This window comes from Tamandua tetradactyla, chromosome 7, assembly GCF_023851605.1.
Source record: "Tamandua tetradactyla isolate mTamTet1 chromosome 7, mTamTet1.pri, whole genome shotgun sequence".
NCBI lineage: Eukaryota > Metazoa > Chordata > Mammalia > Pilosa > Myrmecophagidae > Tamandua > Tamandua tetradactyla.
In genome coordinates, this window is record NC_135333.1 from 63,411,194 (window position 1) to 63,436,382 (window position 25,189).

Genomic DNA, 25,189 nt, shown 5'->3' on the forward strand with positions numbered 1-25,189 from the left:
CTACTAAATGTTTCAACCTGGTTCTCTGTGAATTTATCCTATTTGGGATTCACTGAGCTTCTTGAATAGGGATATTCATGACTTTCATCAAATCTGGGAAGTTTTCTGTCATTATTTCTTTGAATGTCCTTCTGTCCTTTCTCTCTTCTACTTCTGGGATGTCCATAAGGCATATATTGGTATGCCTGATGGAATTCCACAGGTCTCTAAAGCTCTGTTTATTTTTTTTTTCTTCCTTTTACCCTTCTCTTCAGCCTGAATCAATGGTCCTGCCTTCAACTTCACTAATTCTTTCTTCTGCTAGCTCCAATATGTTACTGACACCCTCCAGCAAATTTTTCACTTCAGTTGTAGTGGTCTTCAATTCCAGTATTTCTGTTTGGTTCCTTTTTTAAGTTTCTATCTCTTTATCGAGGGTCTTATAAGGTTCATTCATTGTGTTCCTGGTACCTTATATCTTTCTGTATTTTCTTTTATCTTCTTGAGCATATTGAGGATCTCTATTTTTTTTTTTTCAAGTTTTGGTCCAGTATGTCCAAAGTCTGGTATCTTTGTGATGGCTTTTGAAATTTTATATTATTTCTTTGGATGGGTCACCCAAAATGGCCTGTTTCTTTGTCTTATAATCTTTTGTGGCACACTATGCATTTTAATATCATCAAGCATTATCTCTGAGATTTAGTCCCTGAACTGTTTAAGTTTTTATCCAGCTAGTGATACAGCAGAGATTTCCTTTAGTGCAGAAGCTAACAAAACAAACCAGCCAATGTAGAAAACACTTTTCACTATCTTTGTATATGTTCTCTAAGTTGGCTGATGCTCTTCTTTATTAATATACTTAAATATATATATAATAATATACTATCATTTTATAATAAAGAACGATATTTTTTGGTGTTGTACTTTACTTTCAGACCACTAAAATGTCAACTGAAGGAAAAGCATTTCCCAACTCTGTTGTCTTATATCACTTGAATATTTCATTTTGTGCACCAATGATTCACAAGGTGGGGAACATTAAAATCACCCAAGAGCTGTGTTTGTTTTTGTTTGTTTGTTTTTTAGGTGCATGGTCCAGGAATCTAACCCAGGTTTTCCACATGGAAGGTGAGCATTCTACCACTGTTTTTAACTAAACATATCTAAGATTTTGAATACCCCATTTCCCAACACACACCCCCCCTACTGACAGTCCCTGCCACAGTTAATGATCATTTTTAATAGGAGACCATTACATCCCTAAAGTGTAATATGGCAGAAAAAAAGATGAGAAGTCAATATCCCTCATTCATTTTCCCTTCTTTAACAACTGAGCTCAAAAGGGGCACTAGAGAGCCATCATCTATAGAAAATGGGCAATAGACAAGTTTAAGAATCAGATGTACTAAATTCTAAACATCCCAAAGCTGGATTTTTATCAGAACCAACAAAGAGGCTTGTTTTACAAAGATAGGTTCCCGACCCCATTTTCAGAGATTTGAATTTAGTTGTAAGAAGTATGACCTGGAAATCTGTATTTTAAACAAACTTATCTGTTATTATAGTTATAACTCAGCCAGCCTTTAGGGATGCTCTTCTTACTTTTAGGATCTATTACCAGGGTCTATATTAGTTTTTTTTCTTTCTTTTTACATTTTCAAAACCTTGAAGACTCAAACTTAAGGAATTTCCTAAAGAACTGTTTTTTTTTAAGGGCATTTTTATTTTCCTTAAAAATATTGGTGTCTAAGAGAGGCAGAGATTTAAGTACATTAATAAAACATCCACATTTTGTGTAATGATAAACTTAATCATTGGTTAAAAAATAAAACTAAAGTAGCTTGAGGTTATAATGTTATCTGAGAGAATAAAATTATCACAATTTCTAATTACTTTGGCTTCCTTATTCAAATGACTCTAAGATTTAGATTTTTTAATTTGGATTTTACTATCAAATAAATTAGAGGACTTTTAATACTGTGATACTAAACTAGTATGCACACAAAAGTATTGCATGTATGCATAAAAAAACGATTTAGATACATATAATGGGGCTTTAATATACAGTAAAAATACCATTGGCTTAAAAAAGTAGTTCATAGTATAACATCTATAATATCCCATTCATGTAAAATTTGCATGCATATACGCATAAAGATGATTAATAAGGGTGAGACATCAAAATGCTAACAGTGGAATAGTGAAGTTATCAGTAGATGGAAGGATTTGAGGTAAACTTTCTCTCTTATCTATATATTTTTGTATTATTTTTACGATCAGAAAAAATAAGCTAATTTTTATTGCCTGGACTTTAACACACAAAATTTAATGTAACTAGAGACTCTCAAGTAATCAAAACAGTACAGACAAATACCTCAACTGTGTATTTATAACAGGATAGTAAGACAAACCAAAATCTTAAAATAAATAGACTTCATCAGAGACAGAGATCATTTCTAATTCTTTCTTTAGCACCATTCAAGAACACTGCAGAATCTAGATATGTTTATTACTTTCTTCATAATTCGTAGTAACCTAATGCAGAAATAAAGTACAATGATGAGATAGCTATTCCAGAAAATTATAAGAGAATTTTTTTAAGGAGGCAAATAATCCAAGCTTGCAAATTTAAGGAATGTTATAAAAATCTATTTACAATTTTAATTGCTGGAGTTTGAATATGATTTGTTCACATCTTTGGAGTCATAAAATGTGTCAGTGAATGTGACAGAGCTATAACCAAGATATCAGCTATAACCTAGAAGAGCGTAGAAAAATAATAAATGAATGTTTCACATACCTAATAAGGTAGTTCTTAGCTCTTAAACTGCAAAGTCCTGAAATTATAATGCCTAGTTTTCTCTTTTGTTTTCTAGAACCACCCAATCATACCAAATTGCTTTTTCTCCACATAAAATTTGAGGAATTAAAAAAAAAAAGCAAAAGAAAATCACTACATATTAAATCTTCATGAACATCAATAGAAAGAACTGTTACTAATTGTTGGTACTTAATAAATATTCACATCATTACTATCAACTTTTTTTTGAGTAAATTCATTTCTGTGCTGACAGCATATTGATTTGTCTTCTGATAGTTATTTGTTTTGTTAAGACTGACTTTTTCTACCATTTATTATGGCAAACCTTAATGCTACATTTTATACTAAAGTTACAAAGTTTGCAGAATTTTGCTAATGGATGTCTGAGAAGTGAAAAAGATAGTATATACAAAAAGAAAAGAAGCAAAAGAAAAGTCAGGGAAAAGAAACAAGCAGGAATGGAGAACAAGTAGCCAAGGCAACTAAGAAAAAAACAGGGCACAGGAAGTCACACCAAATCTGGAAAAGACTAAGCAATCAAGGTTAGAAAATATGAAATACAGAGGAAAAATAAAGATAAATGAACACAGAAAGAAAAAACAAGAAATAAAAACAGAATGGCTCATTTACATACATGAGTTTAGCCAATAAAGATTAAACATACATATGTAACTAACCTGATTTTCCTCCTGCACAACTCTATACTGTTCCTTCCAAATGGTGATTTTAGAAGCTTCATCTTTTCTCAAGGCTCGTTCTTTCTTCAGCTCTGGGCTCCAGAAGGTCTTGATGCTATTCATTGAAGAGCTCAATTTGCTCTCCTTTACTTCCACATCCTTCCGCAAGAGATCATTTTCCCTTAATACTTCCTTCAGCTGTGTCTGCAGATCCATGATTGTGTTATCTCTTGCCTGACGAAGAGAGTGAGGTACAGTGGATGCCATACTCACAGGAGGGAGGTGATGCTCTCCAAACGCTATGGTGTCACTAGCAACCCCACTGCTAGCTATATTAGGGCTACTGCCCATAGCAGTCATCCTAACACCATAGGGCAGACGTCCCCCAGAACGCCCAAGTGTCATAGTGCTTTTAGGTGTTTCTGAACCCACATTTTCATGGTCACTTAGATACATAGGGCCAGATGTGGCATAGGCAGCATTTAAGGATTGGATATTCTCCATTGAAAGGGTTTTCCCACTTCCACCTCCAACACTGCTTCCAGAACTCCCTCCTGTACTATTGGTTCGACGATGGCCCAAACGAGGAGAACGTGGCAGCCTAGGTGAACGCCCAGGGCTCTGGTTGCTTGGTTCCACCTTCCCAACTGAGCGAGCACTTCCATACATGGTTGCAAGGTGAACTTAGGCGCCAGGCAAGGTGTAAAGTAGAAGGAAAAAAAAAATGAACTCCGTGAGGTTCTCTATGGCTATAAGTCTTCTTAAGGCTAATCAGAAATAACAGGTCCCCAGCTGTCCAATCTTGAAAAAATATCTTACACCATATCTGTAATGAAAAGATCACACATTAAATTCTCCAATAATAAATATGTACCTTCTCAGAAACTTTTCATTACCCCTACTTGAGGAAGTGTTCTCCTGTCAGGATCATTGTACAATTTATTTAACAGGATATACCATTCTGAAAATATTTTACATGTTTTAAAAACTGAATACTGAAAACATACCACACAACTGGAAAAGAAAAAGAAACAGGAAGTATAGATTGCCAAAGAAGAAATAAAACTAAAAATTTGTACATATGATTTTCTAACTGGACAACCCAAAATAATCAACTAATAAGACATTAGAACTCAGAATTCAACAAGCTGATATAATGATCTTAGAAGATCAATATATAAATATCAATACTTACCTGTACATCAGTAATAATAATTAGAAAATGCAGTTTTTATTAAATCCCAGTTACAGTAGCCAAAAAAGTCATAAAAAACACTTTGCTATAAATTTAATAAAAATGTACAAGCATTTTTTGAAAAATCTATAAACCTTTACTGAAAGACAGAACATCTGAACAAAAGAAAAGCTATCAAAGTGTATAAATGAGTAAACTGAACTGTAAAATTGTCAGTTTCCCCCAACCACTTAGTACAATCTAACCTAAAATCTCTACAAGATTTTTCCCATAACTCAACATGGTAACTGTAAAATTCAAATGGAAAAATAAAGATACATAAATAATCATCACAATTTGAAATAGAAGAACGAAGAAGGAAGACTTGCCCAATTAGCAAGATAAGTCCATAATCCTTTATATGCAATGCAAAAAAAAAGCCTGAAATTTTTTTTTTTGATCAACTCTTTTGGAAAACCTGACCTGAACAGATATAGAGGCTACTTGTTTACACAGACCTCACTTAGTATGATTATCCATAAATATCAATGAGAAACATAACATGTGAGATTACAGAATAATGCATGATACTGAGTATTATGGGGGAAAAACCTGGCTCCAAAAACACATCTGAGTCTAAGAGTTTCTCTTAAGGAACTGTAGCCTTATAAAGTGATAGCAATTAAAATGGTACAGTACTGGCCCAGAAACAGAGTCTAATTTATAAATGGATGTTTAGCATAACAGTAACATTTCAGACCAGTTCAAAAAGGACAAAATCAATCATCCAATAAATGGAGTTTGAACAACTGGTGCTCTTAGAAAATAAAATTACATCCCTATTTCACACATACACAGAAATTAATTCCATGTACATTAAAGAACCATATATTAATTTTAAACTATTAAAAAGGACTCAAGAAAAGGCTGAGAAAGGAGTTATTGCTTAATGAGTACAGAGTTTCTGTTTAGGGTAATGAAAAGGTTTTGGTAATGGATGGTGATGATGGTAACAAAACATTGTGAACGTAATTAATATCACTAAATTGTATACACAAAAGTAGTTCAAATGGGAAGCTTTGTGTTTTATATATGTTACCACAATAAAAGTTTTTTTTAAATAATAGAAGATAAAGTAATAGAAGAATATAAGGCTTCCTAGTAAGAAACAAAAGCCAAATCAACAAGAAAACTGATGTATTTACTTACATCATAACAACAAAATATTATACCACTAAACACTGTAAGCAAACAAAAACTAGGTGAGAAATACATTCAACATATGTTTAAAGATCTGAGGGCAGAATATATATAAAGTCATCCTGTATATGAAACGCCAAATTTGAAATAACAATAGTTAAAGAAAAGAACTTGTGTTGTAAAGGGAGGATGGAAGGGAATTGTTGGAGGTAGTTTTAGTTTCACTTTTAAAACCTGAATTTTTTTAAAGGAGAGTAAATTAAATTAAAAATACATACCACAGCTATCTCTTTTCCATATTTCTCTCAAAGACAAGTAAGTATAAACGTTAGGTAAACTAGATTTCTGTGATTTCCTAACATTACTCTTCCAAAGAATTGGCCTAGGCCAAGTAACAACAGGTTTCTGCATATTAAATAACATTAAAATAAAACATCATGTAAATTGTTTTAAGTGTTCATTGAAAATGCTATTCAAGCATATCACAGGCTCAAAAATAAGATTTTAAAGTCACTATATATGCTGGTCAAAGCCAAACAGGTTAAACATCTTGAGCACACTGGCAGTCTCACCTCATTGGAAATCCAGTCAAGAGCCCTAAAAGGCAACAACAAGCAAGACAGAAAATACATACGGCCTGAAACTTTAAGGAAAAGTCCCAATTCTCCCTTCACCTCAGAAACAGCAATGGTACACCAAGTCCAGAAACTGCAATATACCACTGTTAGGAAATTCCTAACATACTTCGTGAAGTAAAAATTTCTCTTTATGATTACTGTGGATCATAAGGTAAGTGACAAGTAATAATCTACATTTACTGTTTCAAGATCAAAGAAGGATGTAAAGGTTCTATCTGTTTTAAAGTAATCTGAATATTGCTTAAAATAAGTGTGCCATTCATTATCTATCATTATCTTGAATCATAACAAAAGTTAACATTTATTGAGTTTTTAATAGAGGTCAGGTATTATTAAGAGTTTTACAAGATTTAATATTTGCAAAATTCCCGTAGCATAGCTCCTGTCATTATCTCCATTTTATAGATTAATAAATTGAGGCTTATTGAGGTTAAGTGATTTATGTAAAGTCACATAGCAGATGAAGAACTGTGGTCAAGATTTGAGTTAGGAAAACCTGACTCCAGAGCCTGGAGGCTCTTTACTGTGTGCTACCACACATCATCTGCTGATGTTAATGTCTCAATTTTCTGTAAGTTATTAAAGGCTCTACAGTTTTAATGCAGTTTGTCCTGTTAATCTAGTACAAATCTAAACTTTAGGCATGTGTTAAGTTTTCCCAATTGAAAACCCTATATAATCACATTTATCTTTATATTAATAGGAGAAAGTCTTTTTAAAAAGACGGTAGGAAATGAACAACTCTAGGGCTGATTTGTAGATTTTATCCAATATCAGAAGTCAATTGTGCTTTTTCCAAACCACTTCAAATAATCATGGAGATATTATCATCCTATAAAGTATACTGCACTCTTAAGCAAACATGAGGAATCTATCATCTGCATATTGCTTGGACTTTTAAAACATGTAATTCTGAATCGTAATTCATGGACACATCCTTTGACCTTTTCACACCATCCCAGGAAGTATAAGGGCAGTGACTCTTTTTGTAAAGGAAGCATGAGCCTGAAAATGGAGTGTTTATAAATTCAGCCATAATTGGAAAATCACACACTGATAGCTATGGTGTGTGGGGGAGATAGGGAGTGGGAGTGGCAAGCAGCAGAGGGTATTAAGAGGGGCAATAAACTCAGCAGGTGAACTCACTGCCCTCACTCCTATGAGGGAAATGACTCCCAGGGATGTAAATCTCCCGGGGCAACGTGAGACAGAAAGCTGGGAATAAGCCAGGACCCAGCATAAAGAGATTGGGAAAACTTCCTGACCAAAAGGAGGAGGAGAGAAATGAGACTAAATAAAGTTTCAATGGCTGAGAGACTTTAAACAGAGTCAAGAGTTATCGTGGTAGTTATTCTTATACATTACATAGATATCCCTTTTTAGTTTATGTTGTAATGGAGTGGCTAGAGAGAGGTACCTGAAACTGTTGAGCTGTGTTCCAGAAGCCTAGATTCTTGAAGATGATTGTATAAAGACATAAAGTTCACAATTGACTATGTGACTGTGAAAACCTGTGTCTGATGCTCCTTATATCCAAAGTATGGACAGATGAGTAAAAAATATGGATTATAAATAAATAAATAATGGGGGAGCAAAGGGTAAAATAAATTGGGTAGATGGAAACATTAGTAGTCAATGAAAGGAAAGGGAAGGGTAAGGTGTATGGTATGTATGAATTTTTTCTTTTGTCTTTTTCTTTTTCTGGATTGACGTGTCTTAAAAAAACTATCTCGGTAATGAATACACAACTATGTGATGATATTGTGAGCCATCAACTGTATACCACGTATAGAATGTATGTGTGTGCAGGTTTCTCAATACAAAAAAAAAGAGGGGCAATAGGTATAATGCATTATATAATTTATCAGTATATAAATTATAAATCACATACACTCTTATATAAGAAAAGCAATTATAGATTTTCTGAAAATATAATAAAAGGTTTTATATTAGGAAAAAAGACAGTGGGAGAAAAAATGAAATAAGTAAAACTAATAAAATAAGGAGTAACAACTCAGAATCTCAGGACTTATTCCATCAAAATCTTAAAATGTCATGTCTAAGAAGAAAATTCCTAACTGTGCTTTTGTGCAGAATTCTATTTTCTTGTATTCAAGTAACTAAACCACACTGAATGGGCTACAATCCAATAACAAAAATTCACATCAAGCTTTCAACACCAGCAGGTGCACTCTAATGTACAAGTCACTTCCATATCGAAAAGGCACTGCATGTGGTCTTTGTTTCTATCAAAACATTTATATGACACGAAAAGGAAATTCACTGGCTCGGCTGAAATTAATCTTACAAACTCCAGGGAAGGCAATGTTTTTAAAAGACTAATTTATTTTAAAAATATGATAGACACACAACCACAAAATAGTAATTCTTACACTTCCAACAATCTGACAAAAAGTTTGACCAAAAAAGTACACATGTTTTAATTTAAATAAAATTCTGGAATTAATCTATAATAACAGAAAGCAAATCAGAAGTTGCCTGGGCAACACAGTAGCGAGAGGCATGAATCAAAAAGGGGCAGGAGGAAACTTTTGTAGGTGATGAAAATATTCATTATCTTGATTAGTGTGATGCTGTGCTGGTTTGAAAGGATTATATATTCTAGAAAAACCATGTTTTAACGCTGATGCATTTTGCAGAGGCAGCCACTTCTTTTAATTCCTACCCAGTACTGTAGGCTGGAAAGTTGATTAGATTATCTCCAAGGAGATGTGGTGTGCCCAATTGTAGGTATTAACCTTTGATTAGAGGGAGATGTGACTCCACCCATTCCAGGTGGGCCTTGATTAGTTTACTGGAATCCTTCAAAAGAGGAAAGAAACATTCAAGAAAGAGCCAGGAGAACCACAAGAGCCCATGCAGCCCGAGACCTTTGGAGATGAAGAAGGAAAACACCCCTGAGGGAACTTCATGAAACAAGCCTAGAGAGAAAGCTAGCAGACATCACCATATTCACCATGTGCCTATCGAGTTGAGAGAGAAACCTTGAATGTCATCGGCCTTCTTTAACCAAGGTGTCTTTCTGTGATGCCTCAGATTGGACATGTTTATAGCCTTGCTTTAAATGGGACATTTGCACAGCCTTAAAACTGCAAACTAGCAATTTAATAATCCTCTTTTAAAAAGCTGTTCTGAATACACAACTATGTGATGATACTGTGAGTCAGTGATTATACACCATTTATGGAATGTTTGTATGTTAAATTTTATCAATAAAAAATTTTTTTTAAAATCCATTCTGTTTCTGGTGTATTGCATTCCGGCAGCTAGCAAACTAAAACAGATGGCTTCACAAATATACACATATCTAAACTCACCAAACTATACACTTGAAATAAGTGCAGATAACTGTATGTAAGTTATATCACAAAAGTATGGGGAAATTTTTCCATACATTCCAAACTCCCTTGCCCTTGATTAATCCAAAAGAAACATCTTCACTGATTCTATACCTGGTATCCTGACCGCTACTGGAAAAATCATGTAGCTGTTCAATCTGACTCTCAACCTCAGCTGAATCTATACCGTTGCCCCCAGAGTCTTACAAGTCCCTTGGTTAGCTCCATATCCGATATCTAATAGCTCCCAATGCATTATTTGTTCTGGTGGTTATTTCAAACCTCCCCCCTTTCAGTAGATGGCCTCACTACTCAGATAACAGAGAAAAACAGAGACAAGCAATAACTATCTCAAATTCCTTTTGACACTAATTCATTTACATCAACATTCACCTTTAACTCGTTTTTCCCTATTCTGATAGAAGTGGGCAAAAGCTAATCCTTCCACAGATACTTTAGTTCCCATTACCATCAGCTTCCTCTGAGAAATCTTATACTTTTTCCCAATATCTTTGTAACTTTCGTATATAAACAGTCTCCCATGACATTTTGAAATGTTCCTCCTTGGTTTCTCTTATGTCCTGTTCTCCTTTCTCCCAGTTCTCCTGCTTTTTTGTTCGCTCTTTCCACAAATGCTCATAATCTCCCGAGTTAAATTCTCATCCCCATATTATTCTCACACTACAATATCATCCTTGGGAGATCATATCTGCTCCTATTGCTTCAAATATCATCTGTACAATGAAGACTACAAATTTATTATCTCCAGCCCTCCTCACAATCAAAACCATTTATCCCACTGTCTGGATATTTTCATGTATACACCTCACATGCCCTTCAAACACAAACTGAATTTCACATCTAGGTTTCCTCCCTCCCTAACCACATCTGCTCCTGAAGCAAAAAAAGAGAGAAAACATGACAGGCGTGATTCAATCCAAATGAATGATATGAACTGTTTAAACCAGAAACCTAGAAGTCATTCCTAAATCCTAAGCCTCCCTCATACTCCCCATATAATCAGTATTACAACTCCTGTCCACTTGACTTCCAAATATCTCTCAAATCAATCCTCTTCCTCCATTCAACAATTATCATTTTAATTTAGGTCATCATACCCTACCTGAATTATGGCAACTTTCTAACCTGGTTCCTTGCCTCTTGTCTTCAGGTCATGATTCATCAGTAGGTTGTAAAATCATTTTGATGTATTGTAACAGCCTTGTTTTCTCTTTCCTTTCATTCTCTTTGCAATGAAGTTTTTTTTTAATGAAAAATGGGCAGAAAACAGAATATATAGCTCATTCTCAGAGCACATCACACAGAGGGTCTGGGATTTTATTCTACCCTACTTACAAGTTAATATGTCAGGCTGTTCCTGTTTCATGAATACTGACAGACCCGAGACTCCTAAATCAGATTCAAAAAACTTTTCACTCAAAGCATAGAAAACAGCATGACTATCAGCATGTTAACACTGGTTCCTTATTATTCCCAAGTCCCAAAAGGTGACACAGGAGGTACTGAGGAACACTGAATCTAGGGAATCCACCAGTTTTATAGCAAGTAGTAAGAAAGCATGCTCTTTGTCAGTGAGAGGTATGACTTCATCCTTCAAGATGGCTCCCTGAAACACAACTTTGAAAAATAACCTCAGTTAAGAGCAGAGCCTTGTGTTTTGACAAATGAGAAGTACAGTAACAAAAGACACCTATGGGGGGCTCTCTCTCCCAACAAGTATCTGTGGTAATTTGAAAATATGTCCATATATTCTTTGATACTCTTCCCTTCAAGAGAGGGAACAAAATTTCCTTCTCCCTAAGTGTGAACTACACACTGAGTGACTTGCTTCTAATGATGTGTTGCTTCCAAGACCAACTCATAAAAGACACTGGTCTTCTATCTTGGTCTCTTTCTCATGGATCACTCAGTCTGGAGTAGGGACTAGCTAGTGTTCATATGGTGACCCATATAGCAAGAAATTTCAGGCTCCAATCAACAGCCAGTAAAGATCTGACACCTCCTTCCAACATCCACAGCTTGGAAGAGTAACCTCCAACTCCAGTCAAGCCTTCAGATGACTGTATATCTAGCAGACATCTTGACTACCACCTTATACGATATCCTGAGTCAGAATAATCCAGCTAAGATATTCACAGAAACTGAGATAATGCTTGATTTTTTTAACCCACCAAATTTTGAGATAATTTGTTATTCAACAAGAGATAACTAATACTGCTCACTGAAACTTCTGTTTCGATGTGCATATGCATATACAATGCATACTGGATCACAATTTAAAATGTGTTCCTTTTTATAGATTGTAAACAATGCTCAGCACACCACTGCTAGAATAATCTAATACAATGATTCTCAAAATTGTTCAGGGAGTCCATCACAGTAAAATTTTCATAATACCATGAGTTTATTTGCCTTTCTCACTGCATTTTCCAAAGGTACCTGACATGTGATGATGTCATCCCACCAACAGCTAATGAAATGTGTGCTGTGTACTCTTATGCTTTAATATTGTCTCAGCTTTAATTCCTAATATGGAAAACAGTAATAGATGTAGCCTACATAAACAAAAGCTCTATGAGATCCTCATTAATTTTTAAGAGTTGCTAGACTAAAAAGGATTGTGAACCACTGCTCTAAAATTCACATATGACAATCACACATACCCACAAACTTCCTTTGATGGCTACTCACTGCTTTCAAAAGAAAAACCAAATATCTTGGCATGTGTGCTGATTTGAAAGTATTATGTACCCTAGAAAAATCATGTTTTAATCTTGATCCAATCTTGCTGAGGCAGCTATTTCTTTTAATCCTAATTCAACATTGTATGTAGAACCTTTTGATTAGATTATCTACACAGAGATGTGGCTTGCCCAATTGTGGGTGAGCTTCGATTAGGTAGAGATTTGACTCTACCCATTTCAGTTATGTCTTGATTAGATTACTATAGTCTTAAAAGGGGAAACATTTTGGAGAAAATCACAGAAATGACAGAAGCCTCAGAGTTGACAGAAACTTGACAGCAAAGGTGACACAGATGTGGACTCATGGAGAACAGAGAAACGGATGTTTGAAGATGCATGGAGCCCAGAAGATATTGCCATGAGATGTTAAACAAGCCAGAACCTGGAGAGAGTCAAGGGAATCCAAGAGATAAAAGCCAACCCTGGAGAAGTAATGTTGAGGAAGGAACAGAGGCTGAAATCAACAGAGCCCAGCAGCAACTTTTCAGTAGATTGCCAGCCACATGACTATCCAGATGACAGAAGTGTTCCTGACCCATTGGCCTTTCTTGAGTGAGGATAACCTCTTGTTGGTGCCTTAATTTGGGCACTTTCACTTCCTTAGAACTGTAAACTTATAACTCATTAAATTCTCCCTTTTAAAAGCCTTTCCAGTTCTGGCATATGCCATTCCAACAGCTTGCAAACTAGTACAGTATGTATATAAGATTTTTCATGACTTGAGCCCCACCTAGTTATCTAAAGTTATTTCTGAAAAACTCTCCTTCTGAATGCCTAGAATGTATAATGATAGTGACTAAATGTACAAATTTCTTAATGTTTTTGCATGAGGAAGAACAAAGGAATGTCAATAATGCAGGGTGTTGAAAATAGATGGTAATTCATATTTTAAAACTTTATGTGTGAAACTAAAGCAAAAAATCCTTATTCAGTACAAAATTTATATTTTGACTAGTACATTTCCTAATATAACTTATGTGGACAGCTTAATTAAACACCATAAGTACATGGAACCTTGAGTAGGGCATGAGATTTGTAGGTTTGTCCAGATTGATGCCTTGATAAATCCCAGAGGGATTTGAACAGTGAATAAAAAAGTATTTGCAAAGTCCCCTTGGGGGAATGGTAAGAAAAGGGGAAAACTCAACTTCCCCAAGCAAAGAACTCTTGATATTCTCACAAGTAGTGGGGACAACCAAAGCAATAGGTTGAGCCCCCAATCTTGCGGTCTGTTCATATGAAACTTAACCCCAGCAAAGGACAGGCTAAGCCTACCTAAAATTGGCCTAAGAGTCACCTCCAAGAGAACCTCTTTTGTTGCTCAGATGTGGCCTCTCTCTGTCAGTCAACACAACAAGTAAACTCACTGCCCTCCCCCTCTTTACGTGGGACATGACTCCAAGGTGTAATGGAGAGGCTGGAAGGAACTGCCTGAAAATGTAGAGCTGTGTTCCAATAGCCATGTTTCTTGAAGATGATCGCATAATGATATAGCTTCCACAATGTGACTGTGTAATTGTGAAAACCTTGTGTCTGACGCTTCTTTTATCTACCTTATGGACAGAGGAGTAAAACATATGGATTAAAAATAAGTAAGTAATAGGGGGAACAAATGTTAAAATAAATTTAGTAGATTGAAATGCAGTGATCAATGAAAGGGAGGAGTAAGGGGTATGGTATGTATGAATTTTTTTCTGTTTTCTTTTTATTTCTTTTCTGAATTGATGTAAATGTTCTAAGAAATGATCATGATGATGAATGTACAACTACGTGATGATATAGTGAATGACTGATTATATATGTAGAACGAATGATCAAAAGTTTCGAATGTTTGTGTTTATATGTTGGTACATTTAATAAATAAAATAAATTTTAAAAAAATAAAAAATAAAAATAAGTAAATAAATAAATAAACTCTCTTTCTCCTTCCACTAAGAGAACCGTCAGTGAGAGGATGGTGTGTGAGAAATGTGAAAAGAAATTTGGTACTGGCATCACTGCAGATACTTGGAAAGACGATGCAAGGAATACCACAGAACGTGGTGGAAGAAAACTGAATGAAAACAAAGCTCTGATATCAAAAAAAAGCAAGGTTTGATCCCTATGGAAAGAATAAATTCTCCACTTGCAGAATTTGTAAAAGTTCTGAGCATCAACCAGGTTCTCATTACTGTCAGCGTTGTGCCTATAAAAAGAACACCTGTGCAAGGTGTGGAAAAAAAGGTTTTGGATACAAAAACTACAAGCAAACATCTGTCTAGTTGCAATGAAGTTTCTGGCTTTCTGTATGATTTTACTTTCTGCTTTGAATATTTAAGGCATAACATAGATGTTTAAGTTTAAAATAGCATATTGTAAGACAAGCAATTAAGTGTAAACCCAAGAAGTTTATCAGTATTCATTATTTTGCTCTCAAGAATTCTGAACAGTAAAAATATAACTAGTTTTCTGCCTTGTTATTTTCCTTACAAGCATTTTATCCAATTAGAGTGACAAATTTAATGAAAAATGAAAAAAAATTTCCAATTCTATATGCACTTTTTATTTAACATTATTCATATAATTCTTATTGTCCCCTCCCTCCACTTTATTTATAGATATTGCAAAAGGTGAGAAGATTTTTGATGTTTTTGTTCTGAACTCAGTATTTAGGCTTATAATCCTTAACCTCATTCCCTTATTGGCTGCATAGTTCTTAGAATCAGCAGACCCTTAATTAACTGCAGTTTCATAGTTTTTAAATGTTTGAACCCATTACTGCTGAAGGGTTCCTTAATAATTAGCTCATACTCAAATCAAAGACAAGTTGGATTCATGATTTCTTTAATTCATTCTTGAAGCCAGAGTGCCAGTTCCTTTCATATTAGAACATGAACACAAATAACCCCCCATGCGTCCAGATGCATATACCATATTTCAGAACAATACATACACACACATTACCTTGAATTCAGACTGTCATGAAAGACAGAAGAACAGTGTTTGGCCATGATGACATGTCATGAACATGAATCACACTTCTTGGCAAAGCTCTTTGAAGCAGAAACCAAACTTTATGACATTCCCCACCTCCACCCCCCAAAAAGAAATAAATAGGAAAAAAAAAAAAAAAAAACTCTCCTTCTGTGAAGCAAATGTTCTAAAAAATTATCATGGTGTTGAATACACAACTTTATGATGATATTGTGAGCCACTGTTTGTACACCATGTATGGACTGTATATGTGCAAAGAAGTATCAATAAAAATATATTTTTTAAAAAATCTCATTCTCACCTGCCATGCAGGAAACCCAGATTCAATTTCTGACCCATGCACATCCCTACAAACAGACAAGCAAACAAACAAACGAAAAACCAAACAAACAAAAATTCAACAAATGGGGCTGCAGTAAGGGGATTCTCACATGGAAAAAGAATAAAGTGTGACCCCCACCACACAGGATACAAAAAAAAACTTTTCTTCTCTGTGTGCCAACCATAAGCAAGCACTTGCAATTTCCTGAATTGCCATGTTGTCTCTTGCTTCCATGACGTTCTCTCCCCCATCAACCTGCTAACAGCTACTCATTCATCCTACTAAGTTGAATTGTCAAAATCCTACACAAACCCTTCACTCTCAGTCTAAATTTAGGTGCTCCTCTAAGGTAATCAGAGGATTTTAAAATAATGTATTTACTATGTTTTAGCTAATTATCAGGTCTCTAAAGGGAAAGGAATGTCTTATTTTGATCTCCAAAATCCACGACAGTGCCTATTAGAAACCAAGCACGTAATAAATGTTTGCTGAATCCATAAATTAACCTAAATCCAAGTAAAATTCACTAGACAGTTCTTATATATTCAGAAGGTGAACTAATTTTGAAATTAGTTCAATGGAATCTGCAACTAAATGGAATCTGCAACTAAATGATAAAGTCTACATAGCATTTCCCTCATGTTGATTTCTCTATTTTTAAATTACTTAAATTATTTTCTCTTTTTTTAAATCATTTTCAATGTCCATAAATTGACAACCTCCTTCCCTTTATGTCTCGCTATGTATTTTTCTTCTCTATTGCCATCCCATGGAAATCATCAAGAAACTTATTAAATGGGCAAGATTTCAATTTTTTCTAAATGAACTGCTCTTCCTGCGTAAGTACAGATGGGAAATTCTGTAGCTAAATCTTAATTCCAAGAGGACTTCATGCACTCTAAAAACAGACTAATACCCCTTACCTTTCTAAGGAAAAAACATCCCCCCCACTCTCTCTTTCTCTCACATACATACACACACAAACACGCACTCACACACACACACAAACGCGCACATACACAAACAGCACAATTATATGCAAGAAAATAGCATCCCCTGGGTACAAATGCACTCTCAATACAGAAAAATCTCTATAAATTATCCGTTAAATAAATATTATAGCAAGAGATCTACCAAGAACTTAAAATGAGTTTTCTCATCCTACACACTGAGTTTTTAAAAATACTTTTAAAACGCCAGCACCAGCACAGTATTTAAATCTCTACGAGCTTACTGGGATTTATGTTTAGAGAAATCTCCTAAAATCTAACTCTGACAATTACCAGAAATGTGGTTTATCTTAAATTAGGTGCTTATTAATACTGCAATACATAATACAATAACCTATCATCAATTCTTATTTCCATATCCCATTAAAAACTACATTTTTCAGATCTTTCTATTTTTTCTATTTTTTTAAATACAATACAATAACCCATCATCAATTCTGATTACATTTTTCAGAGCTTCCTATCTTTTAAAATTTTTCATACTTCATTCCCTGCATCAATAGTTTAAGAAAGAATTTTCCCAAGTGCTGAGTTATAGATAATGTGAATAAGCAGTACACAAAACATTCCCAGTTTCACAGACAGTAACATTCACTGATCTGTTCAAATGCAATTTCAACCCGTATTTTAAGCTAGATGCAGTAATTTAATACAATATAGCTAAAATACACATATAACTTGTATCTCCTGAACTACAAGTAGTTTCATGGCCACATAATGGTTTTGGTCAAGTACACATTTACACAATGAAAAAGTACTAACAGATATGTTAATAAAACACTACCCAGAATATTTATCCTATCATCAGCTTTTTTAGGTAATGACATTCACACTATTCAAAGCATTTATTTTTAGAAGCTTTAACCTGATCTAGAAAAATTAATTTCTCTTTCTTGGCAAAGTTTTATATTAGCCCCAAAGTTCTAAATAAAAAGCTTTCCATCACCGAGGCATTCATATGAAAGTTACAGTTTCTCAAAAAGAAAAAATACTCTACTACCTAAAAAAAAAATTAAAACAAATTACCATAAGACACTTATACATTCTTTAAAAAGACCGTATTTTCCTATATCATCTTCTACTTAACAGAAACAAAAATCAGTTCACTGCCATTAATAAATCTCACATATTACTTTTGTCTAGAGACTTAAGAAAACATAAAACACATTTCTCAGCTATCATAGGATCAGAAGTGCCATTTAGGTGTCACATATTGAACAAATAAAGCCTACAATGGCAAAAAGACACCTAGCACATAAATACTACTTCATTATCTAGACAGTCAAAAATTAGAAGAAATTACATGAATTGCAAAGTACTTTAACTCACATTTGGTCATTAAAACCCAGTAAGTAATTCAAGTATGAAAATACAAAGGAGGCAATTAAAGGCTCAAATACTCTAAAACTGAAGACATGAAAATTAAGGCAGAAAACTGTGTTTCTCCAACTTTCATTTTTATGGTTAGATAACAGGACCTTACTATAGGAAATATGCAGCTACTTTCTATAGTTGTCCCAGAAGAAAGAAAGCTTCAGAAAGTACAAAAAGTATCAAGATCCATAGTTTGCTTCATCAAATTCTTTTCTAGCTCTTTTCAATTCTTCATTCATAGTAAGTCTTTAACTTTAGCAAACTTCCTTGGGTCCTTTCTAATCAAGAAGACAATATCTTCAACTTGTGCTCAACCCTGTCTTCTAACTGACGTTGCCTTGTGAGTCATTTCAGTGATGAACTCTATGACAAGGTCTGCAAGAATATGCACTGACTCTGGTCATCCCCAACTCCATACATCAAAAAAAAAGTCTTTCTTTTACCCTGTCCACCTTCTGTACCTCCTCCAATTTCTTCATTTTCTACCTTAACTGTGGGGTCCCCTTCGTCATCTGCCATGCTACCATTCAGCAAACTTCCAGAGCTTCCTATTTAAGCAAACATTCTCAGCTCCAAAATATAGGGTTTTCCTTAGCAGGAGAAGGCATAATTGTTTTTCAGAAAAGAAAGTCAAGAATAAAATTAACTGAGCTTTGGTGATATATACTTGCAGGCAAATATTTTTTTAAAAGGTATAGAACACAATCAACATTTAAAAAAACTGGATTTATTTTTAAGACAATAATTTAAAATAAACTTCCCCCAATGAAGTGGCATTGCAAAAACTAAAAATTCCATTCCAAATTATGAAATAACAGCGGACATAGCAGCTTCTATATTATCCTCCCTGCCACAGTTGCCTTTGCATTACAGCATATTTGTAACACTATGCTCAAGTGAAAGTACACCCACTTAAGCAAAAAGTGTAACAAGAAATCTTTTCTACAGAGTATGTGTAAAAATATACAGTTACAGGGTGAGTCATGGTAGCTAAGCAGGTAGCGTTCTCACCTGCCACGCCAGAGACTTGGGTTCGATTTCCAGTGCCTGCCCATGAAAAAATAATAATAATGTATACACACATACACAGTAACAAAATGCAATGCATAGGCCTTTAATACATTCATCCTAAGCATCACCCCATGAAATAATTCTTACTATACCATTAAGTTCAGAATATAGTGAATAGTAGGAAGGGGCTGGACTATTTTGATACCACCATTTAAATGTATAGCTTTCAACAAATAAATGAACCTCAGAATCTGTGTTCTCATCTATGAAATGGATATAATATCTTCCTTGTAGGATGGCAAAGAGGATTAAAAGTCAGTGAGTGAATGCAGAAGTGATATAAAATTTCTGGTTCTTGGTAGGTTTTCAATAAATGTTAGTCTTTCCATTTTGAGGAATTTATCTTACAAATATTTTCACCTAAGTGGGAAAACTGAATAAGTAAGAATATACTGCACGCTTCTTTGAAATAGTAAGACTCTAACAAGAGCCAATACAGTATGCAGAACAGTCCAACAATGGTAAATTTGAAAACTGTAATGAATTTAAAGACCTTCCCTGTTTAAAGGAGTGGAACCTAGGTGAGGAACAATCCAAGATCATGTCTACCTCCATCTCTACAGTTCCATTTGATCTGGCTGTCTTGAGAAGCCGTGATGGTCAAGCTTTGCCCTCCCTGAGCCCCAAGTCTCCTTTATCACTCTGTGGCCATTTCAGAGGACTCTTGTCACATGCAGCCACGTGACAGATACCTTGTGTAGGACCAATGGAGCTACACTCCAGTCATAAGGATATCTGACAAAGGAAACCAAGCTGCTCCTTGACATCCATGGCATGTCTATGTTTAAGCCCCAACCCTTTCCCATGTTGTTGTATAAGTTTTGTTTACTTCTGTTTTGTGTTTCAAATTGTCCAGTAATCTCTGCGTGAATACGGAGACAAATTTATAGGCTTAATTACTGGTTAGGCAGAAGTCCAGAAGAAAAAATTAACACCTTCAGTATACCTGCTAAAGGGTAATTAGATAAATGGATCTGTTTTAGGTAATAAATAAATAAAACTCTGTCTTATTACATTTTTTTTACATTTTTTTATTAATTAAAAAAAATTAACTAACACAACATTTAGAAATCATTCCATTCTACATATGCAATCAGTAATTCTTAATATCATGACATAGATGTATGATCATCATTTCTTAGTACATATGCATCGATTTAGAAAAAGAAATAGCAAGACAACAGAAAAAGAAATAAAATGATAATATAGAGAAAAAATAAAAATAAAAAACACAAAAATATATAAGAAAAAAAATTTTTTTTAAAATTATACCTCAGATGCAGCTTCATTCAGTGTTTTAACATAATTACATTACAATTAGGTAGTATTGTGCTGTTCATTTTTTTTTTTTTTTTTAGAAATCATACCATTCTACATATGCAATCAGTAATTCTTAACATCATCACATAGATGCATGATCATCGTTTCTTAGTACATTTGCATCGGTTTACAAGAACTAGCAATACAACCAAAAAAGATATAGAATGTTAATATAGAGAAAAAAAATAAAAGTAATAATAGTAAGAACAACACAAAACAAAACAAAACAAAAACCTATAGCTCGGATGCAGCTTCATTCAGTGTTTTAACATGATTGCTTTACAATTAGGTATTATTGTGCTGTCCATTTTTGAGTTTTTGTATCTAGTCCTGTTGCACAGTCTGTATCCCATCAGCTCCAATTACCCATTATCTTACCCTGTTTCTAACTCCTGCTGAACTCTGTTACCAATGACATATTCCAAGTTTATTCTCGAATGTCGATTCACATCATTGGAACCATACAGTATTTGTCTTTTAGTTTTTGGCTAGACTCACTCAGCATAATGTTCTCTAGGTCCATCCATGTTATTACACGCTTCATAAGTTTATCCTGCCTTAAAGCTGCATAATATTCCATCGTATGTATATACCACAGTTTGTTTAGCCACTCGTCTGTTGATGGACATTTTGGCTGTTTCCATCTCTTTGCAATTGTAAATAACGCTGCTATAAACATTGGTGTGCAAATGTCCGTTTGAGTTTTTGCCCTTAATTCCTTTGAGTAGATTCCCAGCAATGGTATTGCTGGGTGGTATGGCAATTCTATATTCAGCTTTTTGAGGAACCGCCAAACTGCCTTCCACAGTGGTTGCACCATTTGACATTCCCACCAACAGTGGATAAGTGTGCCTCTTTCACCGCATCCTCTCCAGCACTTGTCATTTTTTGTTTTGTTGATAATGGCCATTCTGGTGGGTGTGAGATGATATCTCATTGTGGTTTTGATTTGCATTTCTCTAATGGCCAGGGACATTGAACATCTCTTCATGTGCCTTTTGGCCATTTGTATTTCCTCCTTTGAGAGGTGTCTATTCAAGTCTTTTTCCCATTTTGTAATTGGGTTGGCTGTCTTTTTGTTGTTGAGTTGAACAATCTCATTATAAATTCTGGATACTAGACCTTTATCTCATATGTCATTTCCAAATATTGATTCCCATTGTGTAGGCTGTCTTTCTACTTTCTTGATGAAGTTCTTTGATGCACAAAAGTGTTTAATTTTGAGGAGCTCCCATTTATTTATTTATTTCTTCAGCACTCTTGCTTTAGGTGTAAGGTCCATAAAACTGCCTCCAATTGTAAGATTCATAAGATATCTCCCTACATTTTCCTCTAACTGTTTTATGGTCTTAGACCTAATGTTTAGATCTTTGATCCATTTTGAGTTAACTTTTGTGTAGGGTGTGAGAGATGGGTCTTCTTTCATTCTTTTGCATATGGATATCCAGTTCTCTAGGCACCATTTATTGAAGAGACTGTTCTGTCCCAGGTGAGTTTGCTTGACTGCCTTATCAAAGATCAAATGTCCATAAATGAGAGGGTCTATATCTGAGCACTCTATTCGATTCCATTGGTCGATATATCTATCTTTATGCCAATACCATGCTGTTTTGACCACTGTGGCTTCATAATATGCCTTAAAGTCAGGCAGTGCAAGACCTCCAGCTTCGTTTTTTTTCCTCAAGATGTTTTTAGCAATTCGGGGCACCCTGCCCTTCCAGATAAATTTGCTTTTTGTTTTTTGTTTCTGAAAAATAAGTTGTTGGGATTTTGATTGGCATTGCATTGAATCTGTAAATCAATTTAGGTAGGATTGACATCTTAACTATATTTAGTCTTCCAATCCATGAACACGGTATGCCCTTCCATCTATTTAGGTCTTCTGTGATTTCTTTTAGCAGTTTTTTGTAGTTTTCTTTATATAGGTTTTTTGTCTCTTTAGTTAAATTTATTCCTAGGTATTTTATTCTTTTAGTTGCAATTGTAAATGGGATTCGTTTCTTGATTTCCCCCTCCGCTTGTTCATTGCTAGTGTATAGAAATGCTACAGATTTTTGAATGTTGATCTTGTAACCTGCTACTTTGCTGTACTCATTTATTAGCTCTAGTAGTTTTGTTGTGGATTTTTCCGGGTTTTCGACGTATAGTATCATATCGTCTGCAAACAGTGATAGTTTTACTTCTTCCTTTCCAATTTTGATGCCTTGTATTTCTTTTTCTTGTCTAATTGCTCTGGCTAGAACCTCCAACACAATGTTGAATAATAGTGGTGATAGTGGACATCCTTGTCTTGTTCCTGATCTTAGGGGGAAAGTTTTCAATTTTTCCCCATTGAGGATGATATTAGCTGTGGGTTTTTCATATATTCCCTCTACCATTTTAAGGAAGTTCCCTTGTATTCCTATCTTTTGAAGTGTTTTCAACAGGAAAGGATGTTGAATCTTGTCAAATGCCTTCTCTGCATCAATTGAGATGATCATGTGATTTTTCTGCTTTGATTTGTTGATACGGTGTATTACATTAATTGATTTTCTTATGTTGAACCATCCTTGCATACCTGGGATGAATCCTACTTGGTCATGATGTATAATTCTTTTAATGTGTTGTTGGATACGATTTGCTAGAATTTTATTGAGGATTTTTGCATCTATATTCATTAGAGAGATTGGCCTGTAGTTTCCTTTTTTTGTAATATCTTTGCCTGGTTTTGGTATGAGGGTGATGTTGGCTTCATAGAGTGAATTAGGTAGTTTTCCCTCCGCTTCGATTTTTTTGAAGAGTTTGAGGAGAGTTGGTACTAATTCTTTCTGGAATGTTTGATAGAATTCAGATGTGAAGCCATCTGGTCCTGGACTTTTCTTTTTAGGAAGCTTTTGAATGACTAATTCAATTTCTTTACTTGTGATTGGTTTGTTGAGGTCATCTATGTCTTCTTGAGTCAAAGTTGGTTGTTCATGTCTTTCCAGGAACCCATCCATTTCCTCTAAATTGTTGTATTTATTAGCGTAAAGTTGTTCATAGTATCCTGTTATTACCTCCTTTATTTCTGTGAGGTCAGTAGTTATGTCTCCTCTTCCATTTCTGATCTTATTTATTTACATCCTCTCTCTTCTTCTTTTTGTCAATCTTGCTAAGGGCCCATCAATCTTATTGATTTTCTCATAGAACCAACTTCTGGCCTTATTGATTTTCTCTATTGTTTTCATGTTTTCAATTTCATTTATTTCTGCTCTAATCTTTGTTATTTCTTTCCTTTTGCTTGCTTTGGGATTAGTTTGCTGTTCTTTCTCCAGTTCTTCCAAGTGGACAGTTAATTCCTGCATTTTTGCCCTTTCTTCTTTTCTGATATAGGCATTTAGGGCAATAAATTTCCCTCTTAGCACTGCCTTTGCTGCGTCCCATAAGTTTTGATATGTTGTGTTTTCATTTTCATTCGCCTCGAGGTATTTGCTAATTTCTCTAGCAATTTCTTCTTTGACCCACTCGTTGTTTAAGAGTGTGTTGTTGAGCCTCCACGTATTTGTGAATTTTCTGGCACTTGGCCTATTATTGATTTCCAACTTCATTCCTTTATGATCCGAGAAAGTGTTGAGTATGATTTCAATCTTTTTAAATTTGTTAAGACTTGCTTTGTGACCCAGCATATGGTCTAACTTTGAGAATGATCCATGAGCACTTGAGAAAAAGGTGTATCCTGCTGTTGTGGGATGTAATGTCCTATAAATGTCTGTTAAGTCTAGCTCATTTATAGTAATATTCAGATTCTCTATTTCTTTATTGATCCTCTGTCTAGATGTTCTGTCCATTGATGAGAGTGGTGAACTGAAGTCTCCAACTATTATGGTATATGAGTCTATTTCCCTTTTCGGTGTTTGCAGTGTATTCCTCACGTATTTTGGGGCATTCTGGTTCGGTGCGTAAATATTTATGATTGTTATGTCTTCTTGTTTAATTGTTCCTTTTATTAGTATATAGTGTCCTTCTTTGTCTCTTTTAACTGTTTTACATTTGAAGTCTAATTTGTTGGATATTAGTATAGCCACTCCTGCTCTCTTCTGGTTGTTATTTGCATGAAATATCTTTTCCCAACCTTTCACTTTCAACCTATGTTTATCTTTGGGTCTAAGATGTGTGTCCTGTAGACAGCATATAGAAGGATCCTGTTTTTTAATCCATTGTGCCAATCTATGTCTTTTGATCGGGGAATTCAGTTCATTGACATTTAGTGTTATTACTGTTTGGATAATATTTTCCTCTAACATTTTGCCTTTTGTATTATATATATCATATCTGACTTTCCTTCTTCCTACACTCTTCTCCATACCTCTCTCTTCTGTCTTTTTGTATCTGACTCTAGTGCTCCCTTTAGTATTTCTTGCAGAGCTGGTCTCTTGGTCACAAATTCTCTCAGTGACTTTTTGTCTGAGAATGTTTTAATTCCTCCCTCATTTTTGAAGGATAATTTTGCTGGATATAGGAGTCTTGGTTGGCAGTTTTTCTCTTTTA

The 25,189-nt window shown here is 34.7% G+C and overlaps 1 protein-coding gene and 2 pseudogenes across 17 annotated transcripts in view; 1 reads left to right on the forward strand and 2 right to left on the reverse strand.

The window, feature by feature from the left end:
• Positions 1-25,189, reverse strand: part of ERC1 (ELKS/RAB6-interacting/CAST family member 1) — a 755,438-nt gene that overhangs the window by 704,305 nt on the left and 25,944 nt on the right. For all 17 annotated transcript variants that reach the window (XR_013179465.1, XM_077169625.1, XM_077169623.1 and 14 more), the window contains exon 2: positions 3,478-4,303. Coding sequence is in view for 16 of the 17 variants with exons in the window: in XM_077169625.1 (XP_077025740.1) it covers positions 3,478-4,146 (669 nt within the window). In the remaining variant the exon portion in view is untranslated. The remainder of the gene's footprint in view (positions 1-3,477; positions 4,304-25,189) is intronic.
• On the forward strand, positions 14,568-14,874 carry LOC143691322 (cysteine-rich PDZ-binding protein pseudogene; annotated as a pseudogene).
• Positions 16,534-20,355, reverse strand: LOC143689719 (transcription initiation factor TFIID subunit 13 pseudogene; annotated as a pseudogene).